Raw genomic sequence first — 19,227 nt, 5'->3', positions numbered from 1 at the left:
TGATATAGGGATTGTTGACAAGTTCATGAACTACTGTGGTAAGCCAGTGACTTCTGAAGTTACATTTGGCCAGACAGGCCTCGTTTGTCTGTGGTCAGCAGATGAAGGAGACCGTTGGCAAACACTGCATGTTGCTGAGCAATGGAGCCCCGCTGAGTAGTGCTATAGTAGAAAAAGTATAGGATCCAACAGGTCTCTGTCTGTTAATAATTTCCCCAGACGTTCCTTTTGCTGCACATCAGTGACCATTTAACATCTGGTTTTTTTACTACTGCATAAAGTTTCATTTTAGTTTCTGACTGTGTATTTCAGATTTTCTGAATGCTTTGCATTCTTTCTCTTTTGCAAGCAGCTTAAATGGGAAGGTTGCCTATTTCTAGGGGGAGGATGGGTTTGTTCATATTGGACTGTAATGGTTTCATTGGACCTTCATGATAAATGAGGAAAGGACATGGCGCTTTTTTTTAATATGTTGAGGAATGCATTGTGACCCATACCCACATACCTAGAGATAAGAGGAACTTATAGGAGTGAGCATAAAGTAAGACCCTCCCAAAGGAAATCACTTTGGAAGGTTTTTCTTTCATTTCTCTGAACAACCAAGTATCTGAGGTAACTCAAACATTTTGTATTGGGTATATGTTTGCATCCTTCGAATAAAATAGGGAGTCAAGAGGAGAATTAACCAAAGTAGAAAAGCTACCAGTAATCCAGAGGACTTACAGACATGGTTAGCTTTTTAAAAGGATAGATTTTTATTAGGGTGTTTTAATGTATTTAAAAAGTGTACAGACCCATGTCTAGAGAAGCCAATAATAAATTCATCAATTAATATCCTGTTTTGGTTTCTCTTGCCAAAGTTCTCATTTATATGTTCTAAGGAAGTTTGAGATTCAATTCAACATGATGTATTTTTTTTTTAATTGAAGTGTAGTGGACACACAATGTTACATTAGTTTCAGACGTACAACATAGTGATTGGCCAACTCCGCCATGCTGTGCCCACCACAAGTGTAGCTACCATCTGTCACTATGCAACACTGATGCAGTACCATTGGGCATATTATGGTATGATGGTTTTAACACATATGTGTGCGTACATAAGTAATATATGGTTAGCAGTCAGCATTTATTATGTCTCTACTAGGTGTCGGAAGCACTGCTCCTTCCATAAATATCTCACGTAATCCTAATGACAAACTTGAAAGTATTCATAATTATCCCCACTTTAGAGGCAAGGAAACAGAGGGTTTTAGGCATAGGTGGCTTTCATAATTACTAAGTGGCAGAGCTGGGCTCAAATGAGTTGAAGTCTCCAAGACCTATCCTTGTCTTCCTTTCATCTTCCTTTATTTATTAGTAGCTGTGTGTAAATAAATGGAACCCAGACACAGCCAGTGTTTACACACACAGTGGTATCTGGGTTTCAGGCAGAAGAAGCTTTACTTAACATAACCTTGATCAGGAAATTCGATAGTCACTCTTATTGTCCAATATTATAGCCACTAGCCACAGGTAACTATGTAATTTAATGTAAACTAAATGAAATGAAAAATGTAACATCCCAGTTGCCACTAGTCAAGCCCTTGATGGCCACCTGTGGCTAGTGGCTCCATGTTGGATCGTACAAATATAGAACATTTCCATCATCATAGAATGTTCTCTTGGGCAGGACTGGCAGCTAGAGACTATGATTTAGCACATGGAACTTTTCCTTCTGTGGTCATCTTTAGTACCTGTTGACAATTGAAGAATATTTGGCCTGACCTAACAGCTCCACTCTCCTGTGTCAATGCCACGTGTCTGTCCGTATACTTCACAGTATGCTCACTTTTTCTTCCAAGGAGGAAGTTGGCCGGATATGGAAGATGGAGCTGCTTAAGGAATCGGATGGGCTGGGAATTCAGGTTAGTGGAGGCCGAGGATCAAAGCGCTCACCTCACGCTATCGTTGTCACTCAAGTGAAGGAAGGAGGTGCCGCTCACAGGTGACTAGATAACTCTTCCCCTTTCTCTGACTCCTCATCCTCTCCCTTCCCTTCCTCCGGGGGCTAGGACTCTTCTATTTGGCCAAAGCCCTGGTAATTACAGTTTATCCTTCGGGAGCATGGAAGAAAATCAGGCAGGAGCAGTTCCAATTAAACACACCCCTGGGCACAGGAAGTGGCTAGTTGCTGGAGATACTGTAGGCTCCTCCAGATCATAGAGAGATTGCATTTCTTTCCAGTCTGTTTTGAGTTTCAAGTGATTGTTACTTACACTAACTTTTGGGATACTGGTAATATGTGGTTACCTATTGAGACTATGCCATGCAACAGAAAACCACTTTCCTGAATCTTAACCCCTATAAGATGGTGGCTAATGACTTGGGAAAGTCATTGATTTTAAATGTGACCACATTTCATGTGATCTGTTAAGGCTCTCAGGATTCTACACACACATGGATACGTGTGTCATGCAGATGTGGAGTGGTAAACAGTAAATGTGAATTTTTCTCCTTGTGACCTTGAATAATTCATACTTCAAACCTTCTTTTTAAGTCTGAACTGTTGTTTTAAGTAGGAAGAAGGACAGTGCTTAGGCAGAGCATGCACAAAGAAGAAGTCCGTTTGGAGTTACAAGGATGTAGCTATCCCAAAATATAAAGCATGCTTTTGCCTTGCTAGCTGATTGCTTCCACATACACAGGGTGTCTACTACTTGCAAGGCACGTTGGGGTGTGTACACGCGTTGCATGCCCACATGTATACACCAGGTGTGTAGAGGTAGAGTTTCACTGATGAGGGAGGTAAATCTAGTTGAGAATTTGGTGTTCCATTCAGGTACCCTGGCTATAAAGGGGATAAGACAAATCAGAGTAGTGTTGGCCTGCCCCAGACCAAGAGAGGACTGAAAAATTTATCTCATGAAGTGGCGTTGAAGGAGCTGGAGGTAAAAAATGGAAAACTGAGGAGAGGACCAGGGTATAAATTAGCAAAGTGTGTCATGGCCCTGTTCTGGTCTTGTAACTAGAGATTAAGTTGCCAATAACTAGAGATAAGGTTAACTGCACTGGTCAGTTGTCTGGGCAGCAGTCATTAGGGAAGGATTAAGACTCTAGTTTTTATCCAGAAGAGCATCACTAAATTTCCCAAATGAGGTGTATACCTTGAGGAATTCCCATCAGAGAGCCATTTTCCCATTAATGCTACTAGGCCTTGGATTCTAGCATGTCTTTGGAAGGTTGGCAGTTAGAAAATTCCTGTGCCCAGAGATAAACTTAAGAAGAGCTGTTCTTGTCTGTTTTCTATGTGAGCTGTTTTTAGTAGGTGTCACCATTAGACACCCATTTTCTTTTCACCCTGAACCCTGAGTTTTATGTGTGTCTTTCTCTCTCTCGCTTTCTGGAGTATATAATTCACACGTGTGGCATTCTAGGTAATAACAGGAGATGAGGGAGATGGAATTGAAGAGGGAAATAAGAAAAGGGATGTGGGTAGGAATGGTCTTGCATACATTCAACGACAGTGGTCAGAACTTTGTGTTCGTTTTTACTCTTGATCCCTGTTCACCTGGGCCCACACACCTCCTTGAGCTTCCAGTTTGTTCTCTGTGGGTTTCCTATTCCCCTTCTCTTTCCATTCCAAGCAGCTAGAAGGGTTCTTAGCATTTCTCTGCTTTAGGGATTTTTGAAGGACAGAAAGCAGAGGCTGTCAGAAGACTCTGGTGCCTCCTGTGTTCTGTTAAAGGCTAAATTCATAGAAAAGACTATGATGCACGCCCTAGAGGATTAAGAGAAAGAAACTGGTGAGGGAGAGTAGGATGAGAGAAGGTGGTTTATTCACTGAAGGAGAGTGGAAATGTTGGAGAGAAAGTTGGTGAATCTGGGAATATGGGGGGCATGCACATGTCCAACAGCAGCACCCTGGGCATTGATGTAAAGCCTTCAGAAGGGATGGTGGGGTCCTAGGCTTAGGGTCCATCTGCATCACCAGATTTCCTATCCCATATTTAGCAATGGAGATGAAAAACCTCCTTTGGGATCATGGGAGGCCAGACCATTGGAGGTTCAAGTGGAACCCACAAGACTGCCAACCCACCGTGACTGAAAGGGCCTGTGCAATGCTCTGACACAGGGTGCCATGGCAGACCCTTGACCCACCCTTGAGCCTCTTGCCAGCCCAATGGGAAGGAAGCTGTTAGTTAGCTATAATTTACTTTAGAGGGAATAAAGAAACATTTATAGACCAGGTCTGATAGCTGCAATAGCAGTAAATTGGTCATTCTGTTTGTTTGCTTTTGTATTCATCCTTCTGCTGGTGAAGCTTGGCTGTAGGATGGAAAGAAACCTCATCCTCAAGGTCCTATAACTGTGTGTTTTGGGGACGAGGGCATGTCACCTGGAAAGAGAGAGGGCAGCAGTTTAGACAAGGCTTTTGGTCAAGCTTAAGATACCTTTGTTTGGGGGTGCTTAGCTCAGTGACTCAGCTGAGAACTCGGTTGTGAGGGCAGGATGGCAGATAGGATTGAGGTAAGAATGACTTAACTGTCCAAAAACCATGGGGTCTTCGTTCCTCTATCATTGTCTCCCCCTGGATGGGAGGCATTTCATTAAAGTTGATGCAAGATATGGTAGTGACTTAAGAACTTGCCTACTACCAGGCAACCACTTGAAATCATGGAGCTTCCCTAAGTGGGCATCAGGGGACCCAGCCAGACCAAAGGATAAATCCCATCCCAAACTATTGCTGGCCATCTCTCCTTTATCCTCAGCCTGATTTTAACTGTGCCCTCTCACGACCCTCCCCAGCTCCAGGAAAATGTCCCTTCTCAAGCCCAGAATATCTTCACAAGGGATTTTTTTCCCATCTCCATTTCCTCAGGGATGGCAGACTGTCCTTAGGAGACGAGCTGCTGGTAATCAATGGTCACTTATTGGTGGGTCTCTCCCATGAGGAAGCGGTGGCCATTCTTCGCTCAGCCACTGGAATGGTTCAGCTGGTGGTAGCCAGCAAGGTAGGTAGTTTGGTTATTTTTTATATCTGTTTTTAATGATGGTGGTGAATTCGGATTTGAGCCCTCCCCATCCCGCACACAAACACTGACACACATGCTCCCACTTGGGCCATTTAAACAGCTCACACTCGCGCATACCCATACTTGGGCCATTTAAACAGCTGTGATTCTATAGTGTAAGCCCATGAGGACGGCCTTTAGCTGAAATAGTAGATGGAAGAGCAGTGCTCAGACTGAGGAAAAGGGAAGGATGGTAGGGTGGACAGAAATTCAAGGTGGAGAGAGCAGCCTCTCTCCCAAGGAGACACTCAAGAAGAGACACGGAAGCCCGCCGGACGGCAGGGATGCCAGAGGCATGGAGCTGTGCATTTTCCAGGTCCCGAAGGAAGAAAGGTTTAGGACTAGTCACAGGCAGGCCACAGGCCCTGGTTCTGACTCATGGCCTCACGGAGTGTTGGTGCTGCAGGAAGCCCTGTGAATCCTGTTTGTCTGGTCACCGTCCTCCGCTCCGTCCTCAGTTTCCCCAAGGAGCCAGTGAGGACTAACTCCCATGGCTGGTTCCCATCTCACAGAGGCCTAGATGCTATCTGCTGTCTTCTTAATGCACAGCCGGTGTCTGTCCCCTTCCTCTGGCTGCCACCTCCTTTTCATAAGGGGCTCAGGCTGGTGTTTCTTGTATCCCCATCCCCAGAGTGTGTTAAAATAGCACTGAGGTCCTGGGCCCCAGCATCTGCTTGTCCCCTGGTGTCTTAGCGCCCTGGATGAAGGCTGCAGGCCTCCACAGCTGTGTGACCAAAAGGAGGAGGACCGGAACCCTCTTGCTTCTGCCCCGTGGTCCCGTCTGCTGTTGATAAGACAGGAAAGTGTCCCCAGGACTCAGGAGCTAGTGCAGTGGAACCTGGGCTTCATTCTAGTTCCTGTAAGCAGTGGTGGGAAACCACCCCGGTGCTCCACCCTTCGCGGCAATACGCTCTTGCCAGCGTGGCTCATTCTTTCCTCGTTATCCCTGCTATTTTTTTGAACCTCGCATCCACAGGCTCTTCTGTATTTTCTCTCTTAGATTACAAGGTCTAGTGCCTATTTTTGGAGTATTTAATAATTACAATATTTTAAACTATCTGAAAAATCTGTTTTCCTCTTTTCACACCTTTCACCCCAATCCCTTAACCCAGATTCTCAGGCTACCAACGAGAACACAGAGCCTTGACGCAGACTTGGGAGGAAGGGTTGGCTTTGAGGCCCCGGAGGCAGGAGTTGAGACAGCCTCCATTCACAGGTGCCCTCCTCCCCCTCCCAGAGATACCGCCGGGAGCCCTGCTGTCTCCTCACAGTCTATGGCTCAAGAACACAGGGGCTCTGGCACATGCATTATACCATGGCCACCGAACCTTTACTTCTACACTGACTTCTTTCTCCTGCTAGTTCAGAAAATGGAGAAGGGGGAATCTCTTCTATGTCAAGCTATTACCCACAAACACACAGAGCAAAGAAAACATAAAATAAAAATGAAAAAGGTCCACTTGTGGATAAGCATAATTAAGGAGCGTACAGGAGGGTGTTGAAGGCTGGTCTCCTGGATGATGCCTGATCTGTGGTCATGTTCACCGACTCAAAGAAAGGGCACTAATATGTATCAGGGACACACTGGATGCTAGGTGCTTTTTACCTATGATCTCATTTAATTCTTGAAATCCCATGAGAGAGCTATTTGTTCTTTTTTTCCAAAAGATGAAGTAAAAATCTGAGGGGTTAATTAATTGACCCAGAGGTCACACAAGCAGTGGGTGGCAATAGCATGTTCCGTTGCGGGTCCATAAGACTTCAAAGTTAACTTCTTTCCATATACCAAGCTGTCTCTTAGTCAAATAAGATAGAAAGGACACAGAGCCAATGGTATTAGAGAGAGGTAATGTGTTCCTGCCAGAGGCTTTGACTTTTTTTTTTTTTAAGTTTATTTGTTTATTTTGAGAGAGAGAGAGCAGGGAAGGAGCAGAGAGAGGGTGTCAGCACAGAGCCTGATGCAGGGGTTGAACTCACCAGCCATGAGATCGTGACCCTAGCCAAAACCAAGAGTCTGATGCCTAACCAGCTGAGCCACCCAGGCACCCCAAGGCTTTGACTTTTAAGGACACTCACTGGGTCTTTGTAAGGCTGAGCAGCAGTCTGGAGCCAGGAATGGGTGTTCCCATTGTCAATCTATTGCTGTTGGCCATCTGTACTGAATAATGGGCCTAAAAATGACCCAGACCACAGAGGAGTGACACCTTTCACCTCTTCCCATTGACTCTGTTTCCATCCAGGCAATACGTTGCCATAGCAGCTGCCTGCTCTTTGTTCCTGAGCTTAATCGGCGCCGTCGGAGATGCTCAAAAGTCTGCCTTTCCATACCTCCTGGCATCCATTCCTCGTCTTTATCCAACAAGAGCGAGTAATCCAGTCTTTATTTTCTCTTTATGTTTGAAGAGAGGGAGGGGAAAAAAAGATTTTTATTTGCTGAATAGAAAGAATAGTAAGAATATAAATTATTATTGTAGAACACAGTCCCTTTCCCCCCAAACTTTAGGGTGTTGTTTTGAAGATATAACAGTTACTTTCTTCGGGACAGGATGTCTTGTGTTTCCCCACAAATACGTTGTTTGCTTATACATGGGAGCTTAGAAAGTTTTTGTTGAACGAATGAAATCAGAATATCCAAGTTTGCTTTCATATTCCTGGAAGTACATGCGTAGCAATATGATTTCTCTCTTTTTATCACTTTGTTTTTATTAACAAGTAATACGTATTTATTATATCTAATGTAGAAAACCTAGAAGAAAAGGAAGATAAAATTTTCATAATGCTACCAGTAATTCTTTCCATTAACTTATTTGTCTGTCCTTCCAGACGTGTTTTTTTAATGGAGTCAAACACAAGAGATGGATTGCCCCTGGAGGCAGACCTGCATAGACTTCAGAGGCACAGCCTTTAAAAAAGCTGTATATTTTGGGGCACCTGGGTGGTTCAGTCAGTTGAGTATTGAACTCTTGATTTCGGCTCGGGTCATGATTGGATTGAGCCCCACATCAGGCTCCGTGTTGAGCATGGTGCCTGCTGAAGATTCTGTCTCCCTCTCTCTTTCTCCCTCTGTCCCTCTCTCTCTCTCTCTCTCTCTCTCTCTCTCTCTCTCAAATAAAAAAATAAAATAAAATTTAAAAATAAAAATAAATAAAAACTATATATCTTGAGCACATTACTATATTTTTTTAAACCTCGGGGTTCTCACCTGGATAATAAGAATCCATAACTGCTTTGTGGAATATCAGGAAGATTGAATGAAATATAAAGAGCCCAAACAATGCAGCTGGTTGCAACAAGCATGTGGTGAAAGGTTTGCCTTTATGGTTATCACGTGTTAACACATCCAGCTTATTGTTACATCCATTATTAATACGGCAATATTGCTTTTCCATCTGCCTTTTTCACTAAGTTGCATACCGTAAGAGTCTTTCCACCTCAGAATGTACGTTGCTGTAGCACCATTTTTAATGACCATGGAGTATTCTGTCCTGTTGTGCAACTTACTCACCAGTTGGGACCTTCATCTTTTTTTAAAAACTCTTTTCTGTTAATGGTCTAGCAGAGTTGACATCACAGAAGAGAGCTGAACTCCCTTTTTGCTTCATAGCTTTTGCTCCTTCCCTCAGATAAGGTCTAACTGTGTAGTATTCACAATTACTGACCTGACAGGAATGAGCTTCGGGTACCTCCAAAGTTGGACCTGCATCAAACTAGTAACAAGTGTCACTGTCACCAGTATACCTACTCACTAATAGTCTGTAACACCTGTTGTTTAAGATGGGTGTCTTGTGTTATTGTTCTCTTTTCTGTCAAGCCCCGAGGAATATGATGATCAAAACTTTCTACATGCTTCCTTCCTGTAGAAACAGCTGTGGAAGAAGGAGGGGAGGACGCATTTCTCTCTTTTATGGCCTCAGATCAGCCACCCCTACTCCCTGGCCTCCTATGCTGTGGTGTTTCCCCAAGAGTTCTCGGCGGCTGTGTGCACCTCACTTGCGTGTGAGATTGTCAAGTGGCCTCTGTGACCTTGCCTGCATCCCACTCACCCCTGTGGCCTTGTCTGTGTGTAGGAAGGAGGGCTATGATGAAGCCTTCTTTATACTCTAATCTAAATGGAGTCTGGGGGCGCCTGGGTGGCTCAGTCGGTCAAGCGGCCGACTTCGGCTCAGGTCATGATCTCGCGGTCCGTGAGTTCGAGCCCTGCGTCGGGCTCTGTGCTGACAGCTCAGAGCCTGGAGCCTGTTTCAGACTCTGTGTCTCCCTCTCTCTGACCCTCCCCCGTTCATGCTCTGTCTCTCTCTGTCTCAAAAATAAATAAACGTTAAAAAAAAATAAAATAAATGGAGTCTGATTCCATGTATTTTTTTTGACCTCTAAAAAGTGTTGAAGGGCTTCTTTCTTTGAAGAGACGTTATCAGTCTCCACTTTGGGGTTATGATTCAATCAACAGTCTGATCTCTTTTCAGTGAATGAAATCTCGTATGCTAGTGAGATGAGCAGTGAGGGGGAGGAGCACATGGATATTAGAGCTGTGTGCTGGGCCTGGGGACACAGCAAAGAGTAGAAATGGCATTCAGTTTGGGGAACGCTCCGATGAGCAGGAGAGATAGGCGTACTTAGACATACATGCAGGGCGATGAAAGAAACAGTAAAGGACATTTGGGAAGAAGGGAAAGACATGCAGAATGGCTTCTGAGCTCATCCAGGAAGGCTTGCAGGGGAGGGTGCTAAAGCTGATCTGCAAAACTGAGCTCCCTGGGCAGAGGGAGCTGCTGGTGGAAAAGGGCGTAGAGCAGGAGAGAGCCTGGCATGTCAGAAGGTCAGTACGGCTGGCACAGAAGGTATGGGTTGGAGGGGACGATGGAGGGAGGTGTATTTGGAATGCTGGTCAGAAGCGACTGCTCTAAGATCCTGACCTGCCAATGAGGGGGCTTAAAGTGTAAAGTAAGGCAGGGTATCAAAGAACCTAAAGGACAGAGAATTTGGATTGCCTGTAGAAACATCTGTCTATGAAACAGGTTTTTCAGGGAAAAAAAAATTGGTTGGGATTTAAATTGGGTCTTCGCCCCTGACGTGTGGTAACCCTGCCAACCTGAAGTGTGGGACATACGTTCCATACGGTCTTTGGGTTCAGAGCTCGTGGCCACGCTCACAGCTGCCTCTTCTAGGTTTTCCTTGACCTTGATCCAGAACTGCTTGGTGCCATGGGGTAATTCATAGCCCTTTAATTGTGTCCCCCTAGGAAAGCTCCACAGAGGACCTCCTGAGGTTGACATCTAAGAGTTTGCCTGATCTGACCAGTTCAGTAGAGGACGTGTCCTCTTGGACCGACAACGAGGACCAGGAGCCAGACGGGGAAGAGGACGAAGGACCTGGCTCGTCTTCCGTCCAGGGAGCAGTAAGTGTGCCTTTGGTTTCCCCAGCTGCTGTGCTGGAAAACGATGTGTCCCTGAAGATGTTGAAGGCAGGATCAAAGATAATAGCATAAGATAGTAGGGTAGAGACCCGGACGGGAGAGGACCACAGGGTGTTCTTTTTATTTTTTTTGTCACGGTCTTCGAGACAAATCCATGAGAGTAATGATTTTCATTTAAGAAAAAACATGGAGGGGTGCGTGGGTGACTCGGTTGGTTGGATGTCTGACTCCTGACCAGCTTGGGTAATGATCTCATCGTTGTGAAATTGAGCCTGTGTCAGGCTCTGTGCTTAGCACAGAGCCTGCTTTGGATTCTCTCTTGTGCGTGTTCTCTCTGTTCCTCCCTCGCCCACGCACACACACATATGCTCTCTCTCAAAATAAGTATTAATAAAAAAAAAAAATTGAAACTGGAAATGGGATGAGAGAGTAACTGTGTATTAAGTTCAGTGTGTATATCAATTTCTAGCATGCTTACTAATTAATATATATGAGAATTTTATTGCTACTTCTTGGTGTAGGTTTGAAAAGTAATGTTTGTGAATTTAAGCCACCCAGGAGAGGGGCTTCTGGGTGGCTTAGTCAGTTAAGCGTCCCACTCTTGGTTTCAACTCCAGTCATGATCTCACAGTTTGTGAGTTTGAGCCCCACATTAGGCTCCACAATGACAGCACAAGGCCTTCTTGGGATATTCTCTCTCTCTCTCTCTCTCTCTCTCTCTCTCTCCCTCTCTCTCTCTCTCTCCCTCTCTCTCTCTCCCTCTCTCTCTCTCCTCTCTCTCTTCCCTCTCTCTCTGCCCCTCCCCCACTTGCATGCGCTCTCTCAAACTAAATCAAATAAATAAATAAACAAGCAAACAAACAGGCTTAGATGGAGAGATTCTGGTTGAGAAGTGGAATGTTACAATAACACAAAACCCATTCGGGCAAAGTTGTGCAGATATGTCTTAGAATTTTGGGGCACCTGGGTGCCTCAGTCAGTTAAGCGTTCGACTTCAGCTCAGGTCATGATCTCACAGTTCGTGAGTTCCAGCCCCGCGTCGGGCTCTGTGCTGACAGCTCAGAGCCTGGAGCCCGTTTCGGATACTGTGTCTCCCTCTCTCTCTGCCCGCCCCCCACTCATGCTTGGTCGCTCTCTCTCTCACTCTCTCACTCTCTCACTCTCTCACTCTCTCTCTCTCTCTCTCTCAAAAATAAATAAACTTTAAAAAAATGTTAGCACCCCTTAAAAAAAAAATATGTTTTACAATTTTAATGGAACTGGGACTCTTGCATGGCTCGGAGCTCTTACGTGGCCTGTGATGTTTCACACCCTCGTGGTCTGCTGGCACACAGAGTCAGGAGGGCTTTTGGTTAACTGTGGTTGCAGTGTGGCCCCATGGTTTCCTCTTTGGACCCCAGATCTGATAGATGTGTCATTTTTAGTGTAAACTCTTGTTAGCTCTTGTTCCCCATCCAACCAGCCATGGAGAGGGGGCCCTCCTTCTGCCATTTGAAGACCCTTACTCTGTCCCACCAGCACTAAACCTAGGCAGCATGGGTAAGCATTAGAAAATTAGTTTTGGTTAAATTAGGCCTCAGAAGACCAAAAAAAATGCATTTTTGTTACATTTACACAGTATGCTATTTTATTTTAAGGAAGAAAAAGTTGCTTTTCTCCTTTCTCTTTGATTACTAGACATCTAGGGTCACTGAGGATGGTTGTGCGAGTGTGGACTGCACAAAAGTGCTACATCTAAGGAAGCACATTCACATCATAAAAATCAGGGACTTTTACATTTATTATGGCAGTTTTCTGGAAGATAGCAATAAAGAGTTTTGCTCTAACAAAATCAATATATCAAGACAATTTGCCAATAAAAGAAGGAAAGCATCTTAAAGAAAGCATCTTAAAGATGCCTTTTTGTAATTTGCCCAGAGGCATTATATAAGCCCAGTGTTGAGTTGAAACATTTTTCTAGCTGCTCTTCCTTCACAGAACTTTCTCAGAAGGCTAACCTGTAAAGTAAATAAGCCAGAGCTGAATGAATGGCATTCAGGTGAACAGTTTAAAAACAACTGCGATTATTCCCATTTCTTTGGATTATGACACCATTCAGTGGCTTCCCTTACTTTTACTTTTAGTTAGGGTAGAGACCAAACTAATTTTGTGGTTTACACTGCCTCCTTGGCTCCTGCCTACTTCTTGAACCTTACTTCTTTCTCACAGAGCTCATCACTCCTAAGCAACCACTACACTGCCCTTACTGTAGTCCCTCATGATGGCTACATGTTTTTCTGCCACAGGACCTTTGCAAATGCTCTTCTGTCTCTCTGAAATCCTCTGCCTGAATAAGATGACTCTATTCATCTTTGGGATCCCATAGTGTTACTGCATCAGAGAAGCTATACCCACGTATATTAAATCTGTTAGCTCTCTGGGGCATCTGAGTGGCTCAGTCGGATATCGGCTCAGGTCATGAGCTCATGGTTCATGAGTTTGAGCCCTGTATCAGGCTCTCTGCTGTCAGCATAAGCCCGTTTCCAGACCTCTCTCCTCCTTGCTCTCTGCCCCTTCCCTGCTCACACTTTTTCTCTCTCTCAAAAATAAACTTAAAAAAAAAAAAAAAGCTTAAACTAGCTTTAAAACAAAAATCTCTTAGCTCTCCTAGCATGATTATGTGGCTCTCCTGTGAACTGCTTATCACATTTGGATTTGTGATTATGTGATTAAGATCTGCTTCTCCCGTCCAACTCTAAAACTCCATGAGGTAAGGGAACGTGATGACTGGATTGGGTTCCCAGTGAATCCCTAGAATTTAGCCAGTACATCTGGTGCTGAGTTATAAATAACTAAATGAATTCAAAATCAAACAGCAGAGTAAGCATTCATTGAATGCTACTGAAAATGACACCAAAACTGAACTGGATTTATCCACCATGAAAATTATGGTTACTCCGAGGCCCACAGCTGACCATAGTGTGGCAGCCTCAAAGGGTCTTTGGGCTAATATCGACGTTCCGGCCTCCTGAGCCTTCAGGGATGGTCTTTGAATACGCCTGGAACAGGCTTCAACATCAGATGTCTCCTCCCTGCTGCCTCTCACTACTGCCTACCCATCTTCCTCCCCGTGACTTCCCAGCCCTAGGAGCCCTACGTTCTCTGTGTTGACACAGCAGTTACCCTCTGTTCCTTCTCATCCCTGGCACAAGAAATATGTGGCAGCCCACCAGAGACTTCTCAACTCCAGCACCACTCCCATATTTCCACCTGACTAACCAGGCTTCCTTCCCTGGCGTCTCTGCAGCCTGGCCCCCTCCCACGGGGACCTCCCCTCATGGGACCCCACTGCTGGGGACGCTGCCCTGGGTTGGCTTGGTCGCTTCTCCACAGAATGCTGAGCAAGCTCAGGATCTTAAAGAGAGGAAGAGGCTCTATAGCTCTGTGCCTCCTCTGATAAAGCCCAGGGCCATTTGTGTGGCACAGCAGTCTTTGTGGAGAGGTTACAGTCACGTTCGTTTTTAAAAATTCATCACTCGTACTCTCACAAAAAACACCAAGGAATTCTTTAATTGCAAATTTTTTACACTAAATACTGCTCTAGTAAATGGGCCTTTCTCTATATTAAATACATCGTGTTACATATTTGTAAATTATACTTATTTGCATAAATTTATAATTGATTAATTTATTATAATTTATTACATATAATTTAAATGAATTTTTCTGATTATAATACTATTTTCACTATATAAGTGATTTTTGATCAGAAAAACCCCACACACACAAAAAAGAAAAATCCCACAAGACCGTATAAATCACCCATAATCCTACTCAAAGATAGCCATATTTAACATTTTTAATGCCTTTCTGTTTGATATTTTTCCTTACGCACATATGTATTTTTTAAATTCTAGTACAGTTAACATACAGTGTTACCTTAGTTTCAGATGTACAATATACTGACTCAACAATTCTATACATTCCTAGGTGCTCATCATAAGTGTACTTTTTATTATCCCTTCACCCATTTCTTCCCTTTATCCCCTTCACCCATTTCTCCCATCCCCCACCCTCTTCCCCTCTGGTAACCATCAGTTCTCTATGGTTAAGAGTTTGGTTTTCAGTTTGTCTCTTTTTTCCTTTGTTCATTTGTTTTGTTTCTTAAATTCCACATGTGAGTGAAATCATATGGTATTTGTCTTTCTCTGATTTATTTCACTTAGCATAGTACTGTCTAGATCCATCCATGTTGTTGCAAATGGTAAGATTTCATCCTTTTATGGCTGAATAATATTCCCTTTGTGTGTGTGTGTGTGTGTGTGTGTGTGTGTGTGTGTATCACATCTTTATCCATTCATCTATCAATGAACATTTGGGCTGCTTCCATAATTGAACTATTGTAAATAATGCCACTTAAACATAAGACTGCACATATCTTTCTGAATTCATATTTTTGTATTCTTTGGGTAAACACCCAGTAGTGGAATTACTGGATTATATGGTAGTTCTGTTTTTAATTTCTTAAGGAAGCTCCACACTATTTTTCACAATGGCTGCACCAGTCTGCATTCCCAACAGTACGCGACAGTTCTTTTTTCTCTACGTCCTCACCAACACTTATTGTTTCCTGTGTTTTTTATTTTAGCCATTCTGGCAGGTATGAGGTGATACCTCATTGTGGTTTTGATTTGCATTTCTCTGATGATAGGTGATGTTGAGCATCTTTTCACGTGTATGTTAGCTATCTGTATGTCATCTTTGGAAGAGAGACAGTAATTTCTCTACCATAGCAACATTTTTCTAGACGTATTTCCTAAGGCAAGGGAAACAAAGCAAACATAAACTGTTGGGACTACATCAAAATAAAAAGCTTCTGCACAGCAAAGGAACAACCAACAAAACTAAAAGACAAGCTACTGAATGGGAGAAGATATTTGCAAATGGCATATCTGATACAGGGTTAGTGTTCAAAATATATAATGAACTTAAATAACTCAACGCCAAACCCACAAATAATCTAATTAAAAAATGGGCTTTCTCCAGAGAGATTATTTATACTAATTTAGACATCTAGCAGTGGCCAGTTCCCATCATCACCAATAACATGTTAAAAAATAACATCTTTTTAAAAAGTTTACCAATTCATCATATATTATTTTATATGTTTATTGTATTTTTGCCAAAGGAATTGCAATGCATTCTATTATAACATAGTTTATTTGGGAAACTCAGCACTAATTTTCCATAAGCACATGTTTCAATGCAGTATGTTAGGGGTCTCTGTCCTGTCAGCCCAGGCTTTCGTAGACAATCCCAAACCCAGTATCCACGCAAAACCCAAAGTCATCCTGCTTTCACAGTTCTCCCTTCTCTGAGCTTCTCTGCCTTCCTCACAAAGCACTCGTAGAGGAGGGGACACCTGGATTTCTCCCTGGCTCACCACTGATGCCTCAACACCAATCATTTGTCACCATCCTCTTGAGCTCTGGTCTTAACCAGGAGAACCAAGCCTGAGATAGAGCCCTGCAGGATCAGAAATTGGTCAGCTGGCATGAAGTATCTTCTGGATTTGACAGTGTGCCCGAGGTCTCCCCTGCTCTGCCTTATAAAAGTACTGAACTACAGGGAAAAAAGCTTCATTTTTTCCGTTCTATGTTTGCAGTCTAAGACTCTCTGTTTTATCACTTTTAAACACTAATGAACCATTTAAATGAAAGAAACCGGTACTGTTTACAAGTCACAAAGCCTTTTATTTCACAGATGATAATGATTAAACCTGCTGCCAGGCTCCACTCAGACCTTGACTATTTTTGCACCTGTAAAGTCACCATGTGCTCGAAGCCTTAGCTGAGTGAATGTAATATGAAAGCTGAGGATCTGTGATGAGTACCCCTGTGATTTACTTTGCATGGCTACAGTAGACAGCAATGAGATTTTCCTTCCAAAAAGATGGAACCATGCTTAGAATAAAGTCATATGGTGAATATCAAATTGGAGGAGTAGAGGCAGGAAAAGAGAATGCATTGAGCTGGGACAGTGAAATTCCATGGTCATTTGAATAATTTTCATCCATCTCAGAGGGGTCTGGCTTCAGTGATAGGGCTCTGTCTCCACCATCCACCACTCACCCCCTACATCCAATACAGAAGATTGCCAGTTCAGCCTCCAAGATACCTAAATCTGGCCCTCTCCCCCATATCAGCTGCAGTCCTGGTCCATAGGATTGGCCATTCTTTCCCAAGTCTTGCTTCTCCACTTTGACTTCTGTTCTCCAATGACAGTTTTTCAGTGAGAATCTGGCCATGTCACCTAATGGTTTGAAATCATTCAGTGACTCGGGGCACCTGGGTGGCTCAGTCGGTTAAGCATCTGACTTTGGCTCAGGTCATGATCTCACAGTTCGTGAGTTCAGGCCCCATGTTGGGCTCTGTGCTGCCAGCTCAGAGCCTGGAGCCTGCTTCAGATCCTGTGTCTCCCTCTCTCTCTGCTCCTCCCCAACTCACACTCTGTCTGTCTCTCTCTCTCTCAAAAAAAGAAAAAAACATTTAAAAAAATCATTCAGTGACTCTCAGTCTCACTGAGGTTAAAATCCCAACTCCTTAACATGGAATGCCATTAGCGCCTGCCTTCCTTCCCTGACTTCTGTACATGCTCCCGGCAGCCCTATACACACACACACACACACACACACACACCCTCCTAGCACTGCGAGCCCCACATTCCACAGGTGCTCCAGAACTCTCCACTACTTTATGCCTTACACCTGTTCTTTTTACTTGGAAGATACTTGTAAACCCAGCCCAAATGTCACCTCTCCCCATAAGTAAACCTTTCCTGACCTCCCAGAGTTACTTGGTCTGTGCTCTGCCCTTGCACAGCACTATGAATAGATTTCTGTCATAGTGCTATGACATATAAGCCCATCTTGTTTTCATAATTTATCTTTCTATTCTTCTGTCTTCCTCATTAGACAGGAACATTTCAAGGGCAAAGACCGTGGTGCTGTAAGCATCTCTGTTCCCCTGGGACAGTAGCATGCCTGAGATCTTTGAGGGGGTTGAAAAGGATTCTCCTGTGATCTCTTGTCATTCCTTGACCACTTCTGATCTGCCCCTCAGTGCTCACCTCGTCCTCTCATATCCTGGGTCCACAAGCTTCTGACTCTTGTGCTTCATTCCTCTCACTCCCAACACATGCCCTGCCTGGGTCCTTCTCCATCTACTCTTCAGAGGAATTGGCCCCTGTCTCTTCCACCATTGAGGACATCGCCCTGTGGGACATCACAGTGCTGCCAGATCTGGCCTTGCTGCTGATAGAATCAGGAAGAGTAATTCTCTTCTGGTCTTTGTGGCCAGTTGGAGGAGGCTCTACTCATTGCAGGTTTTGCACACTTGGAACCCTCATGGCATAGTGCAGCTGAGTGCGGAGGCCTGTGGAGGACATGAGCCACAATTCCTATTCTGCATGGTGACCTTCCCATAGCAAGGAGAGTCGGTGTTGATAGGAATTGAGATGTTTTGCTTTGAGGCATTACATGTGTGCCTTCATCTCTGGTTATCTAGGCACTAGCCTTCCTTTCAAGGACCTCTCAAGTCAGAGAGTTATCTCCAAGGCCGCCCTTGGCTTGCAGCATCTAACATCATTGCTCTCTCTCCCAAACGTGCTGATCACTGCTCCCTGGGCATTTAGCATCTGCTGTTCTTTTATTTATTTATTTATTTATTTATTTATTTATTTATTTATATGAAATTTATTGTCAAGTTGGTTTCCATACAACACCCAGTGCTCATCCCAACAGGTGCCGTCCTCAATACCCCTCACCCACCCTCCCCTCCTGCTGTTCTCTGTTTACTTGCTGCTTATCTCTTTGGGCTCCCAGTACCCATTGGAGTACCTTGTATTCAGTACTTACTCAGTACACACTTCTTGATCATAAAGCTGTCTCTAGAGCAGTGGTTCTCAGAGTGTGGTCCCTGGACCAGCAGCAACAGCATCACCTGGAAACTTGTTAGAACCACAGATCCTCAGGGCCCACCCTCAACCTGCTGAATCAGAAACTCTGAGGGTAGTATCCAGCAGTGTTTTTTAACAAGCTTTCTAGGTGATTTGGACACAGGCTAACGTGTGAGACCTTTAGAGCCCTCCAATAAAATGACTGTTTTATTATTGGCTATTCCAGAAAGCTTGTGTCCTTTCTCAAGTGTAAATAATTACAGTCCATCGTTTTAAAAATGAGACTTTTTTCAGGAAAAATAAATCTAGGCTTTGGAGAGAGTGGCTCCTCTCTCTCTCTTTTTAGTTTTATTTTAGAGAGAGAGAGCACAAGTTAGGGAGAGGGGCAGAGGGAGAGAGACAGAATCCTAAGCAGGCTCCAGGCTCAGCATGGAGCCCGATGCAGGGCTCGATCCCACAACCCTGGGATCATGACCTGAGCCGAAATCAAGATTCAGACGCTCCACTGACTGAGCCACCCAAACACCCCACGAGTGGCTCCTCTCTTTTAAAATGAAGACAGGAAGGAGAGTTTTAATACAAGAGGGTGTGGACTGGGTGATCCCTCTTAAATGACGGGGAGTCTGTCTCTCCCTTTTTATATTTTAACAAAAACAAAACTGGAAGTAATGATTGTCTTGCCAAACCTGCAATTGTCAAGGCTCAGCTAGGAAGAGTTTGTTTAGCACATCAATCAGCAGGCCTGTATCCGGCTTCCTTTGACATCAAGGGAATCAGTTCTAACATTTTTGGAATCACCAGTTCGGGAAAATCTTGCAGAACTTT

General features: G+C 44.0%; 1 protein-coding gene across 3 annotated transcripts in view; it reads left to right on the top strand.

Annotated features, from left to right (window-relative positions):
- Positions 1-19,227, top strand: part of LOC122230421 (PDZ domain-containing protein 2-like) — a 122,985-nt gene that overhangs the window by 46,441 nt on the left and 57,317 nt on the right. The window contains exons 3-5 of one of the 3 annotated variants that reach the window (XM_015544396.2): positions 1,845-1,987; positions 4,862-4,994; positions 10,294-10,449. In XM_015544396.2, the coding sequence (XP_015399882.2) occupies positions 1,845-1,987; positions 4,862-4,994; positions 10,294-10,449 (432 nt within the window). Of the gene's footprint in view, positions 1-1,844; positions 1,988-4,861; positions 4,995-10,293; positions 10,450-19,227 lie in introns of those variants that run through there. The other 2 variants (XM_007097440.2, XM_042997037.1) reach the window with 2 other exon arrangements.

This window comes from Panthera tigris, chromosome A1 (assembly GCF_018350195.1).
Source record: "Panthera tigris isolate Pti1 chromosome A1, P.tigris_Pti1_mat1.1, whole genome shotgun sequence".
NCBI lineage: Eukaryota > Metazoa > Chordata > Mammalia > Carnivora > Felidae > Panthera > Panthera tigris.
The sequence above is the reverse complement of the archived record's forward strand: the minus strand, read 5'-3'. Positions and strand labels throughout refer to the sequence as shown.